The 20198-nt window shown below is 41.8% G+C and overlaps 1 protein-coding gene and 1 long non-coding RNA gene across 2 annotated transcripts in view; both read right to left on the reverse strand.

Annotated features, from left to right (window-relative positions):
• Positions 1-20198, reverse strand: part of SORBS2 (sorbin and SH3 domain containing 2) — a 747676-nt gene that overhangs the window by 29134 nt on the left and 698344 nt on the right. The window contains 1 exon segment of the mRNA XM_029586937.1: positions 16226-16429. Coding sequence (XP_029442797.1) covers positions 16226-16429 — 204 coding nt within the window.
• On the reverse strand, positions 16498-18826 carry LOC115082934. Its single transcript, XR_003854326.1, has 2 exons — positions 18563-18826; positions 16498-18353 (listed from the first exon to the last, which is right to left on the reverse strand). It is a non-coding gene; the product is annotated as an uncharacterized LOC115082934 (long non-coding RNA).

The following is a 20198-nucleotide window of genomic DNA, read 5'->3' on the forward strand; positions in this document are numbered from 1 at the left end:
GAAAGGAATTAGTTCTTTCTCGTGACCTTTTCAAGATTATTCATGATTTGTTCTGGAAGCACCTGCTGCATTCCCTTTTAGAAGGTGACTCCATGCAACATGCAGATGTCCATAAAAAATGTATTCTCCACCAACTGCACTGGCTCCCAGTCAAAAGCAGGATAACATTCAAAACGATCTGCTTCGTTTACAACTGCATGAATAAGCAAGCACCCAAGTACCTTCTCTTTCAAGAGATATTTAAATATTTTCCTGTGGCTTAAGTGCTGATGTAACTAGCAGTCAGGTTATATATGTTGTAGGATTTTTATCTGCTTTGTTTGCTCATGTTTATTGTTGTTTTTATGAATTTTGCGGTAGATATTGAAAATCTAAGTAGCTTATCCGGCTAAGTTACCCGGATATTCAGCAGCACAGTTACACCGCTGAATATCTGCATACAAAGTGCTACTTAGCCAGATAAGTGTTATCTGGCTAAGTGTAGACCTGCTATTGATCACGTCTAATTTAGCCCATTAACATATCTGGCTAAGTCTCAATATCGCTACTTAGCTAGATAAGTTATCCAGCTAAGTAGTGCCACCCAATCCACCCAGTGCCTGCCCACAAGTTAGCTGGCTAGCCAGAGAGTTGGATAAGTGATTTATCTGGCTATCTTGCAGCTGCTAATTGTAACCGGCTATTCAGTGGTTGCTAGATAGCCAGTTAAGTCCTACTTATCCGGCTAGCTGCTGTTTGAATATCGGGCTCAACATGTTTTCACTTAACATGGTTATTCCGATATTGGCAATTGCTAAATATTTAAATAAATATTTAAATAAATAAATAAATATCTTTCCCATCTTCTCTCCTCCTACAAGAGATATCCAGTCATCTGAAGTGGCTCTTCTTTCCTCTCCTCCTCTGACCTCTGCCAGATATTCCTGCACTAGACTTCATGCCTTCTGCTGTTATGCACCAAAAAATTGGAATGAGGTACTACTGCCCCTATGACTTGAGCCTTGCTACCTTAGTTTCAGGAAAAATGCTAAGACCTAGCTTTTCAGTCAAGACTTCCCCCTGATCTAACTCCCTGTAGTTGAGGTTATATATCCTGGATTCCAAATGACATTCCAACTACAAATTTGATCATCACTGTAAGTTATTTCAGTTACAATTTGTTTGATTTAAATTGATTGTAAACCACCTTGAGGTCAAGCTTGTTAAAAGGTGGAATATGAAATGTCTACAAATAGATAAATATTCCAAAATGTTCCCATGTGAAATCAATGATATCTGCCTGAATCTGGGTGCAAGACTCTTCATTATTGATAAAAGTTACAGACATAAAACTGTGGACACCCAGTGATTATTAAGTCTGTGAAAGTTTTGTATTTATGTTGTGTAAATTGTACACCACCTAGCAGGGAGCTCTCTTTGTAGGCTTGTTGTATTTTATTACTCTTCTCTGGTTTCTGATTGAAGGAGGTATCAAACAATTTCCCTCTTTTGGCTTGGCACATCCCTGCTTTTTCAGCAGGAGAACCATGTTAGGCTATGGGGTGCTATATCAAACTGGCTTCATTTTTTCAGGATAGATAAATGCATTGCTGGTTTTAGCCTATTGCATGTTCTGACTTGTAATTATGATGTTCCCTATTGATGTCTCATAGAAAAAGCAGAACCACAAGTCCCTGCGTGCAATGAGGCAGAATCAGGACTGCATCAACCTATCCTGAAAAAAATAGGCCCAGTGGTCAATCTTATTAGTGAGTGTTCCACTTGTTTGGAATGTATTTCACTTCTTTTTTTTTTTAATTTTACTTTCAAATCACATGGCATAACAGCAAAGGAATAAAAGGATAAATATCGAATGAGACATCGAATAACAAATCTATGCACTCACTTTTCAGCCTGAACAGCAAGCCAACCTGATACCAGAAAAGTTTGTGTTTGGAGTTGGGGTTGTAATGCAGGTAAAATGTACATGCTTGCTTTAAGTCGTCTGCAAAATAGGCATGAATATTTTTTAATGTTTAACGCAGACTCATAGTTTCCTCACTCGATCAAGTTGTGCTTCCCCCATTCCAGTATGCCTCCTTTTACTAGGGCTAAAAGTGCACATGAATGTTTAGGAGGATTCAGCCATTCTACCCACATAACCCCTGCTTTGTTCTGCGGGTGTAGATCCCCCATGAGCCTTTTCAAAAATGCGTCCTTATGAGTAACAACTAGGAAATGACAAAGCATTTGGAAAACAAAACAGCATGGGTGCATCTCGGATCATCCCTGCCCGTGCTCCTTTGCTTTTTATCACGGGGCTAATCTTAAAAGTGGAAGGCGATTTCCAGCTGCAATGCGACATTCCCAGCACACTGTCACATCATTAATGCGCATGCTGGCATGCGGTGCTGTCACTTTCAGGTTTACTCTGCACACTGCTAAGGTCCCAAGATCATGAACGGGACGCCATGGCACACTGAGCATTCCATACTCTACCCTGTTTGAATAGCTGTGGCCTTTGATGGGTGAGCCGCAGAATCGCCTGGACATCACGGGACTACGCGGAGGCTTACCAACAACAAATATATCTCTCTTAAACCCAGCCTGGAAAACCATATAGACAGCATCAGTTTGCTCCTTAGTAGGAAGTTTGCTTACAGGGAGTTCCATGGCTTCAATCTTACATACAAGCACAGGGCACTTATTTTTAACTAAAAATGCGCTATGGGTTAAATGATAATTTCTAGGGGGAACTATCTTATTTCTTAGCCTTTAACATCATGCATTAGTCCTCCATAAAGTTACATCCGGTCATGCCTTTAAAACAAATAATGCCAGCTGATTGACTGGGCTAAGATCAGGTCCATGTGTTGGAACTAATTACCTTCTGGTAGAACTACTGGGCTAGAGGAAGAACTGATGTTATAATGTTTTAATTAAGATTACTCACAGTGCATTTTGTGGGTAATTTTCAAAAACATTTCCGGGCATAATACACACTTTTACATGCATAAATAGGCTTTTTGAAAATTACCGTGGGGTTTGTACATGTAAAAGCAGGCATGGAAGTGATTTCATGTGTACTTTAATGCATACTGTAAAGAGGCATTCCTGGTGGTGGATTTGGCGCAGGGAAATCACTTCCACGTGTACTTTTCAATTTTTGAAAGTCTGTGCATTAATGTTTGCATGGACAGTTATGCCTGCTCCCTAGCAGGCAGAAATGTGCACCTGTACGATGCACTAAGGTATACACAGTACGGTTAATTTTCAAAGTGGACTTAATGTGTGTAATTTTACACCAGCCCTGCATTGGGTATGACGTCCACTTCTGCCCTACGTGGACGATGATAAAATTACCCTCATTAGGAGTAGTAATCTCCTTAAAAATATGCATTCTGAAGTGCCTCCGTGCTGCAGCCTGCGCTAAAGCACCTAACAGAAAGCAGATTGCTGGCAAGGAACTGCAGAAACTGACTCAGATAACCAAGCACACAGCACACTCCTGACCCATTTCTTGTACTGTCTGCAAGGATGGAGATGGAAGATGGGAAACGAAAGGAACATTGTTTGTCTGGTACCTATGCTAAAGGGTTCTTAGTGCACAATGCCTGGCAGCACTGCACGCATTCTAGACTAGATGGATAGAAATCAAATGACATTTATTAATGAAAAAAGAGAAAAAATACTTAATTGACTTTGAACTGATGACTTGATGCCCAGCCATTCCCTACACTGAGAGTCTGCAGGACGTGTCATGGTCTAGAGATGCTTCATCTGTGAGCTTTGCTTCTTTCCTAATTATTTTGTATTTCTCCCCAGGCTCCTGCAGAATCCTATCCACAGTGAGAACTAATTTTACTGACAAGCAGATGTGTCACTGCCTTAGTATAGCAGCCCCAGCATGCTGTGGGAAGAAAGTGAGGATGAAATTCAGTTTTACCATAAAGCCCTGTTTCTAGTGTTTTGTTTTCTTTAAGGACTCCATACTGGAGAAATGTCTTCATTATCCTGATACATTTAAGTTTGAAATCCCACTAAGGACGGTCAGGGACAATAATCTGTGAAGTCATGAAGGGTGCCGGTCATTGGGACTGGAAGAGGGAGATGCCCTTGGTGCCTATGCCATGAAGGAGAGGGACGGTTTTCCTAGGAGTGCCAGTCAGGGTGTACTGAGATTCCCAGCATCTGTGCAAATGCACAACGATGGTTATGCTACGGGATGGATGTGTAAAAAATGAGTTTGCCAACCCCGATTTGAATTTCAGGCAATTTTATATTCGTTGTACAGACATTCATGCATTGGAATAAGCAGAAGCATTTGCACAAATGGCCCATGGATATTTATTGTTCAAATAAACCTGAGATATACCTAAAGGTAAACACATCCCATTAATAACTAAAGGTACACAAATAAAGAATACATGAAAAAGGAAACCCACAGAGTGAAAAATATGTCAAAATACCAACAAAATAGATCTTATTCTAAGAAATCTCAGCTAAAGAAAAAACTCATCAGATTGCAAACAAATGACCTTCATTAAGTGCATTAAAAGGCTGCATCAATATCTCTTAGGACCTACTGCCCAAATATAGCAGCTTAAGAGATAATCATCAGGCTATTAAACCTCACTTCAATTAATTTTGAATTTTTATATTATGCAAATAAAATCATATTGCACATAACTTCTGAGACTCCAAAATTACTTATCTGTTGTGAATTCAACTGCTGAAGACCAGATGAAAATATCAGTCCTAAAAGACCTCTTGAAGCATTGGGCCTCATTTTAAACAGACGCGCGGGCATCCATGTACGTGCGTATGGCAGCTCATGAGAACAGACACAGCCATTTAATAACATATGTGCATATGATATAAAATACATTCTACTAGTACACACTGGGGCGGATTTTCAGAGCCCTGCTCGCCTAAATCCGCCCAAAACCGGGCGGATTTAGGCGAGCAGGGCCCCTTCGCGCCGGTAAGCCTATTTTACATAGGCCTACCGGCGCGCGCAGAGCCCCGGGACTCGCGTAAGTCCCGGAGTTTTCGGAGGGGGCGTGTCGGGGGGCATGTCGGGGGCGGGCCCGAACCGTGCGGCGTTTTCGGGGCGTGTCGGGAGCGTTCCGGGGGCGGGCCCGGGGGCGAGACCGCGCCCTCCGGACCCGCCCCCAGGTCGCGTCCTGACGCGCAGGAGGCCCGCTGACGCGCGGGGATTTACGCCTCCCTCTGGGAGGCGTAAATCCCCCGACAAAGGTAAGGGGGGGGCTTAGACAGGGCCGGGTGGGTGGGGTAGGTAGGGGAAGGGAGGGGAAGGTGAGGGGAGGGCAAAAGGAAGTTCCCTCCGAGGCTGCTCCGTTTTCGGAGCGGCCTCGGAGGGAACGGGGGTAGGCTGCACGGCTCGGCGCGCGCCGGCTATACAAAATCGATAGCCTTGCGCGCGCCGATCCAGGTTTTTAGCAGATACGCGCAGCTCCGCGCGTATCTACTAAAATCCAGCGTACTTTTGTTTGCGCCTGGAGCGCAAACAAAAGTAGGCCTATTCGCGGAGTATGAAAATCCGCCCCTAACATTTTAAAGTTAGTGCGTGCTAACACAAAATACAAATTTTTCTGAAATTTCTGAAAATATTTTTTTTTGTTTTTGAGCGCTCTCAAACTATGATGAATTAGACAATTTTGTTGAAATTGTCTAATTCGTTTAAAATGAATGCACATCTCTAGATTTTATTAGATACGCTTGCCAATGCAATTACCAGTTTCCTCAGTCTGTTCCCAGTACGCCCAGGTAAAGACTCCCGACTTCCTAACCCCTCTAGCTAGATAGCCTCCCTTTTTCCCTATTAGCCCCAACCATTGACTAGCCCTGACTGTTTTATTTTATAACTTACAGGCCATCCATAGCAGAAGTAAAGTTACGTGGTGGGGAACCCAGCACGCACTTGTGCTGATAAATACTTACACTCATACTTCAGTTTACAGACCTGGAATTCCCATGTCCCACCCATGCCCCGCTCACACCCCGTCCAGTTTTTTGACTTCCTGATTTGTGCATGTACTGGGAGATATGCACGTACTCATGCGCCTTTTAAAATCCACACGGTACGTGCCAGCCTAAGACATGCACATATCTCCCGGCTTTGCCACTTGCAGGGCTTTTAAAATCTACCTGTAACCATTTTCCCCATAGACACAGAATGGGAGAAAAGTCTTAGTAAATCAGGCCGTGCTATTCCTCAGCAGCTGAATTCACAACAGATAAGTAATTTTGGAGTCTCAGAAGTTATGTGCTATATGATTTCATTTGCATAATATAAAACTTCAAAAATATATTAGAGTGAAGATTAATGATCTGATGATTAATTATCTCTTAAGATGCAATGTTCAGGATATTGATACAGTCCTTTTGATTCACTTCATGAATGTCATTTGTTTGCAATTTGATGAGTTTTTTTGTTTCGCTGAGTTTTCTTAGATCTTTTTTGTTGGTCTTTTTACACAAATAAAAAAGGTATGAAAGTTCTGATATATTATCTAAATTTGTTGATGCATGATGTCATGTAACTTGGTTCAAAAATCACAATTATGTTTGCATGCCAAGGGACGTGATCACTGTTGGCAGGGAATACGAAGGGCATAAGAAGACTGTGGGTGGAGAAAGGGATGGAGAAAGAAGGAAAGGAAGTGCTGAATGATTGGTCACTTTTAGCTTTTTCTTCTAATTGACTGGACTGCAAAATACTATCAAAGCAAAGAACAGCAGATGGAAGCATGTAAAGGCCCTCCATGAAAGACCAATTTTAGATGTTTTGAGCACTTCATAAAATTACAAGAGAAAAACAAATTGCCCTACATGGCAAGATTTTCCACAGAAAATAAATTGTATAAGCAAAATCTCAGTATAAAGTGCTGGGGGAGTTTTGCTTGAAAATACTAAATTTAAGAATCAGGCAAGTGCTCTGCAGAGATTTTGTGCAGGTTTCTGCTTGCAAGATTTTTTCCAAGCATGTTTTTTCCTTCCTGAAGCTGCAGGAAATAAAATCCTTGGACATATGATGCCAATTCAAAATTGTGCAAGTATTGTTGCACTTTTTTTGCCCCAGACTTAAATATGGGTCTTCATCTCAACTTGGGCTATGCACGAATATGGGAAAGCAAATAGCCCCATGTTTATAATATGCCAACCTCGTCCCTCCCCATAATTGCTAAACAAACATAAAGACAAAATGGCTTCTTTTTTGATCCCCTGAAACTTGTAGTTTGTTCTATGGATTTTAAGATATGCTGTAAAATGTTTTCTCTTCCTAGTTAGCTGTCTTGATGAAATCATGGCCCAGTTTAAAGTTATTGGGACAGAGCTATAGAGACATCATGTTGCTAAGATCACAGCACACACATTAAACATGCGTCATGTTTATAAGATGTCAACACCATGCATGATTTACAGTTAAAACGCCAAAGAATGTCTCCTTTATCACAGAAGAGATTGCTCAGTGTTTGGCCTGGGTAAACTGTTTTCCATAATTTTCATTTTTTAGTAACTTTCTCATCATCTGCAACATTTACTGGGGGTGCAAAATTCATATGATTGATTGCTTTGGCAATCCAGAGTAAATGATTTTTAATTACCACTTGTAACTGTGTGGTTCTAGTTACATTTTAATGTGATATCGTAATGATATAGTTAAGGCCATCAAATCAACTTTTAAAATGTATGTGATCTACAGTAATTCTAGTTTCTTACATCCATTTTCAGATTTATTTCTAGTACATATGCACACTACATTAATGTCAGAAGAATATAAGAAATGCCATGCTGGATCAGACCAAGGTCCTTCGAGCCCAGATTCCTATCTCCGACAGTGGCCAATCTGGGTTGCAAGTACCTGGCAGATCCCATAAAGTAGATCTAATTCTTGTTACTCACTTCCTGAGATAGCTAAAGCTTTCTTTAGTCTACCTAACTAATAATGTGTTATGGACTTTTCCTCAAGGAACTTGTCCAAATCTCTTTTAGATTCTGCAATACTAGTAGTTTTGACCACGTCCTCTGGCAACAGATTCCACAGCTTGATTATGCACTGAGTGAAAAAGGACTTGCTATGATTTGTTTTATACCTGCTGGTTGTTAGTTTATTGGAGCATCCTCTTGTTTTAGTATTTTTATGAAAAGGTAAATAACTATCCATTATTTACCCATTTCACCCAACTCATGATTTTATAAACTATCAAGCCCTCACTCAGCTGTCTTTTCCTAGCTGCAGAGCCTTACTGCATAGCCTCTAATCATACGAGAGCTGTTCAAACCCCTTTCTCATTTTTGTCACCCTCTTTTGCATCTTTTCTAGGTCTGTTATATCTTTTTTGAGATGGGGTAACCAGAACTGTACACAGTACTCAAGGTGAGGTCACACCATGGTTCAGTACAGAGGCAATATGGTATTTTCTGTTTTATTCCCCATTCCTTTTTGGATCATTCATAACATTCTATTTGCCTTATACTGACTGAGCTGAGGATTTCAAAGTATTGCCCAATGCCCACAAGGACTCCAAGGTCCTTTTCTTGGATGGTGACTCCCATTATAAAACCCAGCATTGTGTACCTGTAGTTGGGATTATTTTTCCCTATGTGCATCATTTTGCACTTTTCCTCATTAAATTATTCTTTGCTACATATGTATTATGCTAACTTATCTATATTGTAATGTAGTGTCTTGAGGGGAAAAACAAGTCAAGATATATTTCTGTTTTCATCAAGGTCTTGAACTTTAAACTCTTTTAGGGCCTGATACACTAAGGGCCGGATTTTAAAAGGGTTACGTGTGTAAGTCCCGAGGTTTGCAAAAAGGGGTGGGGAGAGAGTGGGACGTGGGCAGGGTCAGGCTCCCGGCACAGCGGCCATATTTGCTGCTGTGCCGGGGATCATGCGCCGACAGTTGGCCGGCGTGCGCAACTTACTTCAGCCCCAGGGCAGAAGTAAGTTCTGAAACAACAATGAAAAAAGGAAAAGATAGGGGGGAAAGGGCGGGTGAGATAAGGGAAGGGAAGGTGGGGTGGGGGGGGGGGGTAGGGAAGTTCCCTTCGAGGCCACTCTGATTTCGGAGCGGCCTGGGAAGGAATGGGGGAAGGCAGCATGGCTCAGAGCGGGCTCGGTGCGCGCCTGAGCGTTCAAGTTATAAAATCGGGCATACATGTGCGCGCGCTGGGTAGCGAGCGCACATTTATGCCGCACGCGCTCTTTTTAAAATCTACCCCTAAGGCTTTTCTCCCATTCTGCATCTATGGGAAAAAGATTAGTGGTTTATTTCCTTGGAGTTATAATGTAATCTACAGATCCAGAAAGAAGCATGTTAAGTTTTGTTTTCTACTTTGGTTTATATGCATTCAAGTAAACCATAATGGGATGAATTTTCAAAAATGAGCAAAATCGATACTCAAGCAATTGACTGACTTGTACTTGCTCTCATTGTATCTGCATGCTTTTTTTATTTTGCTGTGTGCACGATTACATGGGATAGTAACTTTTAAACAGGCACGCAGGCACACATGTGTGCGCATTCTTAGCCCCGTCCAGGGATGTGGCCATTTTATAACATATACGCGTATATGCATGCATGTTATAAAATAGACTTACCATGCACATATGCATGCAACTTTTAGTGAGCGCACACCTGTGCATTCAAATGCCGCTTCTACCATGTAAAGTAGGGGGATTTTAGTAGACTTGCACACTGACGCCATTTCCAATTTTCTAACTTTGTTCCCGGTTCATCCAGGTTAGGGATGGGACTTCCAAACCCCACCTAGTTTAATAGTCTTCCCCTGTTAGCCCCTACCTTTAAAACCCTGCTGATCTATCTATTTTTCTTTATTTAATTTATTACTTACACCTTCTCCATAGCAAAAGTAAAGTTACATGGCAGGGGACTCTGGCAATCACCTGTGCGCACAAGTATGTACGTGCAAATTTGAAGTTGAAATCCAGCAATACCCATGCCGCACCTAGACCATGCCCATGCCCCTTATTTGGAATTTTTCATTTCTGCGCATAGTGGGGTAGATTTTCAAAGGGGTACGCGCGTAGCCCCGAAAACCTACCCCAAACCCCCCCTGCACGCGCGAGCCTATTTTGCATAGGCTCGGCGGCACGCGCGAGCCTATTTTGCATAGGCTCGGCGGCACGCGCAAGCCCCGGGACGCGCGTAAGTCCCGGGGCTTGCATGGAGGGGGCGTGTCCGGGGCGTGGTTCCGGCCCAGGGCGAGTCCAGGGGACTTGCTTTGAGCAGGCGTAACTTTCATGATAGAGGTAGGAGGGAGGTTTAGATAGGGCTGGGGGGGGGGGGGGGGGGGATAGGTAGGGGAAGGGAGGGGAAGGTGAGGGGAGAGCAAAGGAAAGTTCCTTCCGAGGCCGCTCTGATTTCGGAGCGGCCTCGGAGGGAACGGAGGCAGGCTGCGCGGCTCGCTGCGCGCAGGTTGCCGATTTTGGGCAGCCTTGTGCGCGCCGACCCCGGATTTTAATGGATACACGCGGCTACGTGCGTATCTACTGAAATCCCGCGTACTCTTGTTTGTGCCTGGTGCGCGAACAAAAGTCGCGTGTGCGCAGATTTATAAAATCTGCCCCAGTGGGAGTTACGTGCAAACACGGGTGCCTTTTAAAATCCGCTTGGTGCATGCTTGTCCAACATATTCATGTATCCTCCGGTTTTGGCGTGCGCTGGGCTTTAAAAGTCACCTATTACTGTTTGTGTCTAAATTTAGAAATTTGGCCTTCATAACAAATTGTGGGCAATTAGTACACCACTTGTTCAGTTGCTCAAGCATTGCCTTTTACTCACTTTTGAAAACAGCCCAAAGTCATCAGCATGGCATAGCATTCTTTTTATTTTATTTTTGTTAGGAGAATGGGGTTTGGTCATAGAGTTTTAATATTTTCTAAGTTAAAATAGGATTTTACTACTATACAAGGGGGTAATTAGCCAAAAGTATATTTATAGAATTAGAAGATGATGGCAGATAGGGAGCTAAAGGCTGCCAGCCCCCTCTAGTCAACCCATTATCCTTTCCTGGACTCTGGTTTTACCTTCCTATTTAGGGACAAGCTTGATCTTGTTCCTTGAGGTTTAGGAGCAGATTTTTGGCTTTGCAATGCAGCACACTCCAGAGCGCTGGTTTGACTATAAGTTAGTAAAACTGGCCCCGGACGGCTTTCTTCCGGTGAGGGTGCTTGCAGACATGCAGACACACAGCCACACACACAACGAGCTCTGTTACCTTCAGCCTTGGAGACCGTGTCTCCTGTCTGGATGAGAATTTGGTAAGAAGAGGAGGAGGTGAGTGGGAAACAGCCGATGGGGAGCGCGCAGAAAGCGGTTCAGAGGACTGTGCCTTGGCAGAATGGAATGGAGGACTAGAAGAGAGGTGGGAGGGGGATGAGGCAGGAGGTGGCCCTTGTGTTCCAAAGGAAACTGAGGCGCGCTTAAACATTTAAAAAAGAAACAATGAGTGATCATACAGGACAGCCCTGCTGTTAAGAGAGAGAAATATAACAGAAACAATCGACTTTACACGGATAAGACGGTTTATAGTGAGCCAAACATATTTTCATGACTTTTTTTTCTTATTGGCTGCATGGTGCAAAACTTTACATTCATTTCTGACTGTTAACATTTTATTTAACCCTGAACTCTTCTGAATGGGTAGCAGGAAATATATTTTACTTAAATTCAAGTGCTTCAACAGCACAGAGTACCATTTATACAAAACATAAGCAATTTTTCAGCACCTGAAAGAAAAACCAAGGTAATAATCAGTATTCTTGACCTTCACGAACCAGCTAGCACAGCAGCCTTATCCAAGAACCCTGGGAACTTTCCGCCATATACACTCGCTGCCCCTCTGAGAAACAAAGTCCCCAGAAAATATTCTGTGACACAAAAACGTCTGCAGAAAGTACTAAGGGAGATTTTGCCCAAAAGGGCTAACTTTAAATATTGGACAGACATCTCACTATGGAGGGAATTTTCCAAGGAGTTACACCCATAAAAGCAGCAATTTCCAATATCCCATTTATGCATGTAAACCCAGTTTTATGCATGCAAATCCTTCTGAAAATTAGCTCCAGTGCTTTTCTGCACAGGTTTTTGCTGGTGGGACCTTTTCTGTTGATTTCTTTTCCTTTTCAGAAATTCTAGGATTAGATGCATTATTTCGAAATCGAGCAAGCCCAGCCGTCTTTCAGGATTTTTTGCATTTTAGTTGCCTTTCTTTCCCCCACAGTTTAAACCCCACCTGAGGTGTTCTAAGAGGGATAAAGAAAATGGGGCCTGGATTCATCATTCATCACTGATGAATCCAGCGAAAACAGGGGGTGAGGGGGCGAAGGGGGGGGGGGTGTGGGCCTGCAAAAGCCCGCAGCCTTTGCTCCACTGCGGTGTCTTCGCTGCCAGCTTTTGCACCGAATAGCGCCACCGTGAAAGGTGGTGCTATTCGGTGTGCTACTAGCGATGATAACGTTACTAGCCTTATCGCCGAAAGCGAAGGTATTGCCGAATCCGCCCCCTCGCCACCCGACTCCTCCCCTCACCGCCCCGACTCCACCCTAAATCGATTTTGCATGCTATCGCACGTGAAAAGGGCCTTTTCGCGTGCGATAGAGGCTTATCACATGCAATACGGCCGTATCGCGTGCGATAAGTCTTTAGAAAATAACCCCGTAAGACAGTCCCATGCAACACTCTAAGTAACATGCTTCTGTTGAGATTATCTCATCAGTCATGGCTTAATTATTAATTGTAATGTCTGGGAACGCACAGTAAGTTGTTTGTGTACACAAAAAGGGGAAAAGTGGAAAAAAGTTCAAAATGCTAATTTGTTTAGCTTACATCATAGGAAGGAGATGATTTTCTATGTACGGATTTCATGAATATCCTGCTAGAAGTCCACAGGTAAATTTTACAGAAACATTTCTGCGCAGCCGGTGTAATTGTGTGGGGGTAGTTTGGTCGAGATTACTTTCAAATCATCCCTAACGTGTGTATCCTTTTGAAAAGCGGAGTAACTTATATATATATTTCTCATCTAATTTTTGTGGGCATAAACAAAATTAGCTCCAAAGAGTCCAAGGTACGGTCTCTCTTTAATAAGAAACACTCGTAAGTTATTAGTATCCACCACTGGCATATTATGCATGTAAACATCTGGCTCAAAAAATATTTGGAAATACAAGAGAAAATCATTTCTTTTTGAATCTTAATCCAGAAAATATAATCCAAAAAAAAAAAAAAAGCCAATAAAACTGAGTTTGATCTCTTTTCTTGACCTATGAAAGCTGAATGAATTTGTATTCGCCAATAAAATCAATATATCTTTTACTGGCTCGGGACAGGAACTCTTAGATTACCTCTCTGAGGTGCAATCAGTGTAGGTCACTGCAGACTAGGCTCGCTATGGAAATAAGTTACAATACTGCCGAGGAGACTACCAGCAGTAACAAAGCTTTAGTGGTCCTTCTTTATCTTTTTTTGTTGGATGAGCCAAAAAGCATCACTATGGCAGCCATCAAGGATACCATATATTCTAGCCTTCTGATCAGAGATATTCTAATAGTAGTAGTGGGAGGAGAACAGAGAAAAATAGTGGTAAACACTACAGTAGGACTGTGCAAATATATCCATAATTGGCTATGACAACATAATGTGAATTTGTTCATTTGTTTGTGAATTCTTGCCAAATTCTAACCAGTATGAACACTGGTAAGTTTTGGAGGATTTAAGTGCATTTCACTGAATATTTAGAAAACAATGATGTCTATCAATCAAATTTAGGGAAATCAATCTATTGAAGCTAGTCCACAAATATTTTTGATTAGAAAAAGTCCTCAAATTTGCCTTATCCATGACAAAGTATTGGCACAACAAAGATAGCGAGAACAAAGATAGCTCAGCATAATAGTGAGAAGTGAAAAACATGCACGATGCATGTCCTATCTTAAAATGGAAAAGAAGTGGGTGTGGTTGGGAGTGTGCGTATAAGTGTATGCATGCATGTTTGGTGCATGAACCAAACTATCTTGTCTTGGAAATACACTGTACAGATGAAATAACTCAATCTTAAGCAATTAAAATACCTCTGTATTGGTACTGGTTGAGTTGTATTCTTCAAAAGATACAATAGGCTTTGCATTAATTTCTATTGGAGAATTTAAGCTGCCGCTGCCCCCGTCCTCCTCTATATACAGTCTTGGTAGCTGTTCGGTTATATCAGGTGCACATCTATAAAACCCTGAATCTTGATATTTCAGTTGACTCCCTTGGATGATTGACAGCAGTTCCTCACAGATTTCCTCTTCCTGTTCATCTCCTGCCATTAGTGGTTTGGGTGACAATGCCCCTGTTGTAGGCTTTGAGGCGGCCATGGGAGTGCCCAAAATCTCAGATATTTTTCCAGGATCTGAATAGCTTGTGGTTCTTTTGTCAGCAGATGATCCTTTCAAGTCTTTATCTTTTCTTTCAGTCTGTCTTATCTCGTTAGTTACAGAATTATATAGGGCATCATGAGGTTGGATTGTAGGAGAAGGTGAGACAGAGGTGGATGAAGGAAGGGGTTGTGGTGAGGGAACAGGAGAGCTGAGAAGCTTTGATGATGTTATTGGAATAAAATGATCATCCTTAACTTGGGAAGTGAGACTGCTCAAGGACACCGGTTCAGGATGGACAGCTGTTAGTGCCAAAGAACTAAGTTCCTCTAAGTCGGGAAGAATGTGGTGAGGAAAAGGTGGTGGAGTTGGGGCAGGCGTGCTTGAAGGTGAAAAGCCAACAGTCAGCGACAACCATTCAGAAGTAACAGCTTGGAGATTCCCTTTACTGGAATCTGGACATGGTGAGGAGCCAGGTTCATGAGGAGGGGACGGTGCACTAAGCCCCTTACAGGAAGCCAACTTTAGAAATAAGGAAACAGTTTAAGAAAAATATAACAGAAAAATTACAGAAAAAAAAACCATTGGACCAAAACTCAGAGGGATTAAAGAGAGAAAAAAAGCCAGGTGCCAGTTTTATAGATTACAAGACAGTTACCTCATTGAGCAGAAATGCCCACAATCATTAGTACATGAATCAGAGCAGCAGAAAAGATACTTGCATGAAACTATCAGGTTCTAGCCAGAGGCTTAAATGACAGTCATTAAAGACAGTTCTGAACTACCAAGTTCATGACAGGAGACTAAATTTGATCCACCAGTAGTTTGGATATGCACTCAGCGTTCTTTAATAGCAGACCTGTCATAATCAGCTAAATGAACAGGGGAAATAAACTAGTGTCTTTTGCCAAAGCAGTAAATTCTAAGATTAAATGGTAAAAAAAGCTATTGTGTAATTACTAAGCAACCTACTATTATGCTATTATTAGCATTTTGCCATCCAAACAAAATATCTTATAGTTAACATAACCACACACCGTGTTCCGAGCACTCTTGGCTCTTGTTTCAAACGTTTCGAATGTGATGTCATTTTTTAGTCCTACTGTTACTGTAATATGATACACAATATGTATTCAAAGTCTAACTTAACTTGCTGAAGAGGATGGTAATGCTCTTAAAAAAGTCCAAAGCAAGGGTAGCTAACTCCAGTCCTTAAGAGCTGCAAACAAACCAGGTTTTCAGGATATCCATCAGGAATATGATTGAGATATATTTGCATACAATGGAGGCAATGCATGTAAATCTGTCTCATGCATATTGATGGTGACTATCCTGAAAACCAGACCTGTTTGTAGATCCTGAGGACTGGAGGTGGCTGCTCCTGATCTAAGGCACAGTTGTTACATATTGACAGCCCAACATACATATGGCTATCTCTTCAGCCCCATTGCCTAATATTGATTGAAGGGTCTTTCTGGTGAAAGAGAAGTAAACCTCTTGTAACAATAACAAACCTGTGACTCACCCCCTCTACTATTTCCATCTCTGTAGTAGCCACATGAATATTATGTTGCAAGGAGCAGCAGTCACATCCTTCAAAAGAGGTGTAACTGCTTTAAGCCGTCCAGGACAGACAGAGCAATTTGGCTTTTCTCAGTCACATTTTAAGGGCATACTTTTGATCAAATGCCATGAAATAGCAAGAACATTTGCAGCAGGCTTAATGCTTCTGCACCAAATCTAATTCCGTCCTGTACACTTAAAGTGCCAGGTAAACAAGATTTTTTGCACTATATTTTTGAATGAAAACAACAATAAAGTCTCTTACCGCAGCTGAGCTTAAGTTCTGTATTCTTTCACTTGAATAGCTTTGGGGGATCGGAGGCTCAGGGTAATCGCCAGGAATTTTTGATGGACTCATTTTGACGACTTCCACATAGGAGACAGGGAAGATTCCTTGTCTGCTGGTTCCTGGTATTTTACCTTCATACCAATTTTGATCAACCCGCTTAAGAAGCATTACTCTGTCTCCCTGTAAAGAATTTTTGTGAGATTATTTGTAGGCAGTGCACCATTTTATTTTATGATTTTTGTGTTAGCTTTTTTTTTTTTTTTTTTTTGCGTGGGGGAGTGTGGGCTTGGAATCAGTCAATATTTTATCTGACTTGTCTCTGCAGCAACAGATATATACTTGCAGTGATTTTCTAGTGCTAAATATTACTTTGTAAAAACAATTAACAGTTGTGTTGCCTCTGCTGCATGCGATTGTTCTCTGACTAAAATGAAGCAATATAAAACTAAACCACCCAAAAATCAAATACTTTAGGTAGAAAGGGGCATCATACCAGCCGTAATGGTGCTCACAGAGAGACATGAAAGATGCAGCAAGTCTGGATGTAAACTTGAGTTTCCACAGGGTTTTCTTCTGGGGAGGACATTAATGAAGGCATTGTCCCTTGGTAAAATACTGTTTTATCTGTGGAAGTGGTTTGTTTTTTTTAACATAACTTTTATTGAAGCAACTCAGTAAGAACCAATACAATGTACGGCAATTCTAATACAAAGCCCAAAAGAAACAAATATATCAGTATAGAATGCAATGGAAATAAACAGGACAAGTGCTACACTTCAACATTTTCCAGATTGTATCCACACCCCCTCCCCCAATCTGTAAAGAACCACAATCATACACACATTCATCCACCTCACACACCAAGTAAATGAAACTATGAGCACTGTGCCTCAGTATAAGTACAATGTGAAGGGAACAAAAAATCCACTAATTAGTCTTCCATTTAGAAACTTTTTCCCAAAGCGCAAAATAACTTTTCAAATATAAAACACTGCGCTTATTACCTAGCTCTTTCTTTCTCATATGTTCTAATGTTGCGAAGTGAATCATTGCTTGCCGCCAGTCCCAAAAAGCCGGAACTAGTGTAGCATTCCAGGTAGATAAAATCACTTTTTTTTGCCAAAGTTAAAGAGATTACAACAAACCTCTGACCTCTGCCAGGTAGTGCAGGTGTCTCCTCAAACAAATACAAATAAATGAGGCCACCATTCCATGGTACTGGTCTATCCAGTACATGTGCGATAGCTGAGCAAACTCAATGCCAGAAAGATTGAAGCCTTGGGCATTCTGTAAACATGTGACAAAAATACCCTCGAAGATGGGAACATTTCAAACATTCATCAGATGCCCACAAGTGTAATTGAGCACCTTTATCTCTGGATAAGTAAAGACAGTGAATAATTTTAAATTGAATCTCCTGCAGGTTAACAGGGACCATACATCAATAAATGAAAACAAATGCTCTGCCAATATCGGATGCATCAATTTCTAGTCGCAAGTCCTCATTCCATTGCTTAGCCAATTTTCCAGATGTGGCGAAGTCTGATACTGGGACAGAAAATGTGCCCATATGCCAAGTTTATTAAATGGGGAATGGTTTCCAAAAGAGCTTCCTCCGCATCTGAAAAAGCAAGAAGACATTGTTTCTTTGGCTGATCTCCAGGGCATAATGCCTAGCTTGCAAGTAAGCAAAAACATTTTGTCTAGGGATATCCCATTGCTCTTGAAGCTGTTGAAAGGACCATAACTTTTTTCTTCCAGATCTACCAGATGTCCAAGGCAAGACAAAGGTAACTCCTTCCGGATGTGAAACACAGAAAGAGTAAGACCTGCGGGGAAATCCTTATTTTCAGTTAGAGGTAAAAAAGGAGAAACAGAGGCGGAGCCTTGTGCCAAGGCCCTCCACCATTTCCACATGTTCTGAAATGCCCCCAACCAGAAGGTATTAAGACGTAAACTCTGAAGGGTGGACTTAGGGAGGTGGAGCAGATAATCCCGTGATAGGGTTTGGCCCATTCGTCCAGTAACCCCTCCGGGTCATGCTTGCAGTGTTGAAAGGTCCAATCCTGTACATAGTGCATAAGGCAAGCAACATTATATAAATCTTAGTCCGCACTGTTTGATTACTGTTTGATTGTTCTCTATTACCCTAGTTTTGTTATCCAGGTTCTATTCTAATTTGTTAAATGTAAGACAAGACTTTGTCATTGTTGTTTCGCAAGTTACAATGTAAACCGAAGTGATAATTAATCCTGTTAATTGAACCTCGGTATATAAAAAGTTATAAATAAATAAATAAATAAATAAATAAACACAGATCTGGCACTGCCATATCTTTTCTCGCACATGAGAACATCCAGCCTGAGTCTTGGCTGTCTCCCATGCCATAAAAAAGCAGAGACCATAGATTTAAGTTGAAGCACTTCAGATTGTTTTAGCCAGAGAGGAATCATAGTGGATAGAGCACCTTGGGGAGAATAATCATTTTTACCATGGCACAACGCCCCATCAAAGATAACAGGAATGAACGCCATCATTCTGCCTCTCTGCTCTCTCTGCCTCGGTGCCGCTACCGACTTCTTCTATCCTGGTGGAATCGCATACTAACAGCAACCATCTAGTGAGTAATCTAACGCTCAGTCTATCTCATCCACAGCACTGCCTTGCTGGGAAACCTGAACCGGAATTCCCCTATACCTGCTGAGGATCCTGAGACTGCTACATCCAGACTTCCTCACTACTGCCACCTCTGGTGGTACATTTCAAGCTGTTTAATAAAAGAACTAACTCTGTGTTTGTGCATCTGCGTTTAGCCCAGTACTGTGGCGCCTCAAGGGGCTCCTCCCCATGGGCGTGGTCATCTGCTTCAGTACCCAGGAATCCACCCAAACACCGCTTAACCATAACATACATAGAGCAAAGGAGAAAGAGGACACCCTTGGCACGCTCCTCTCTCCAAAAAAAAGGGAGAGGACAGCACACTGTTGATCAATATCTGAGCTCTGGAAGATGCATATAGAGTTTTCACCCAATGAATAAACAGTTTCCAAAATTGAACTGTTCCAATGCCCACCAAATATAAGACTATTTCACCTGATTGAATGCTTTCTCAGTGTCTAATCCTACCAACATGCCATCATGCTCAGAATGGCCATTCAGCGATATCGTAAGTAAAGTTTTGAGCATGTTTGCTGAGGAATGCCTGTGAGAGATGAATCCAGTCTGATCCAAGGACACTACAGTTTGAATAATCTTATTGATCTGAGCAGCAAGCACAGCAGAAAGGATTTTGATGTCCTGATTCAAAAGAGAAATGGGTCTATAAGACCCAGAAGCCACAGGGTCCCTATCCTGTTTTAAAAGAAGAATAATCATTGCCAAATTATTCTCGGATTCCATAATACCCTCATTAAAAGCTTCCATAAACATTCCCCTTACAGGCTCAAAAATATGTGGCCATAAGATTTTAAACAATTTGGGACCTAAACCATCAGGGCCTGGGGGTCTTACCTAACTTAAGCCCCCACACCACCGACTGGATCTCTCCCAAAGAGATGGGTTCTTCCAGCTTAGATTTATCCACTGAAGATATTCTGGGGAAGGTTATCCCCTGAAAAAGTCTCCATCGGTTAGACAGATCTGGTTGTTCACTGGTATAGAGATCCTGAAAAAATCCCTGAAAAACCTTAAGGACTGCCGGCATGATCCATATTATGAAAGTGCAACCATGGAACAAAGGTTTTTGGCCCCATGTTCCGAAGCAGTCGAGCTAACAACTTGCCCGACTTATTGCTCCACTGAAATAGCTTAAAGTTGTAATATTGCAAATTTTGTCTTTCCTTGAAATTCAGCAATGCATCCAACTCCCCACAAGCAGCTGGGGTAATTCGATTAACGTGGGTACGCTTAAGAAGGGTCACTTGTTTAGACAACACCAGCTCTTTTTGTG

This window comes from Rhinatrema bivittatum, chromosome 1 (assembly GCF_901001135.1).
Source record: "Rhinatrema bivittatum chromosome 1, aRhiBiv1.1, whole genome shotgun sequence".
Classification (NCBI taxonomy): domain Eukaryota; kingdom Metazoa; phylum Chordata; class Amphibia; order Gymnophiona; family Rhinatrematidae; genus Rhinatrema; species Rhinatrema bivittatum.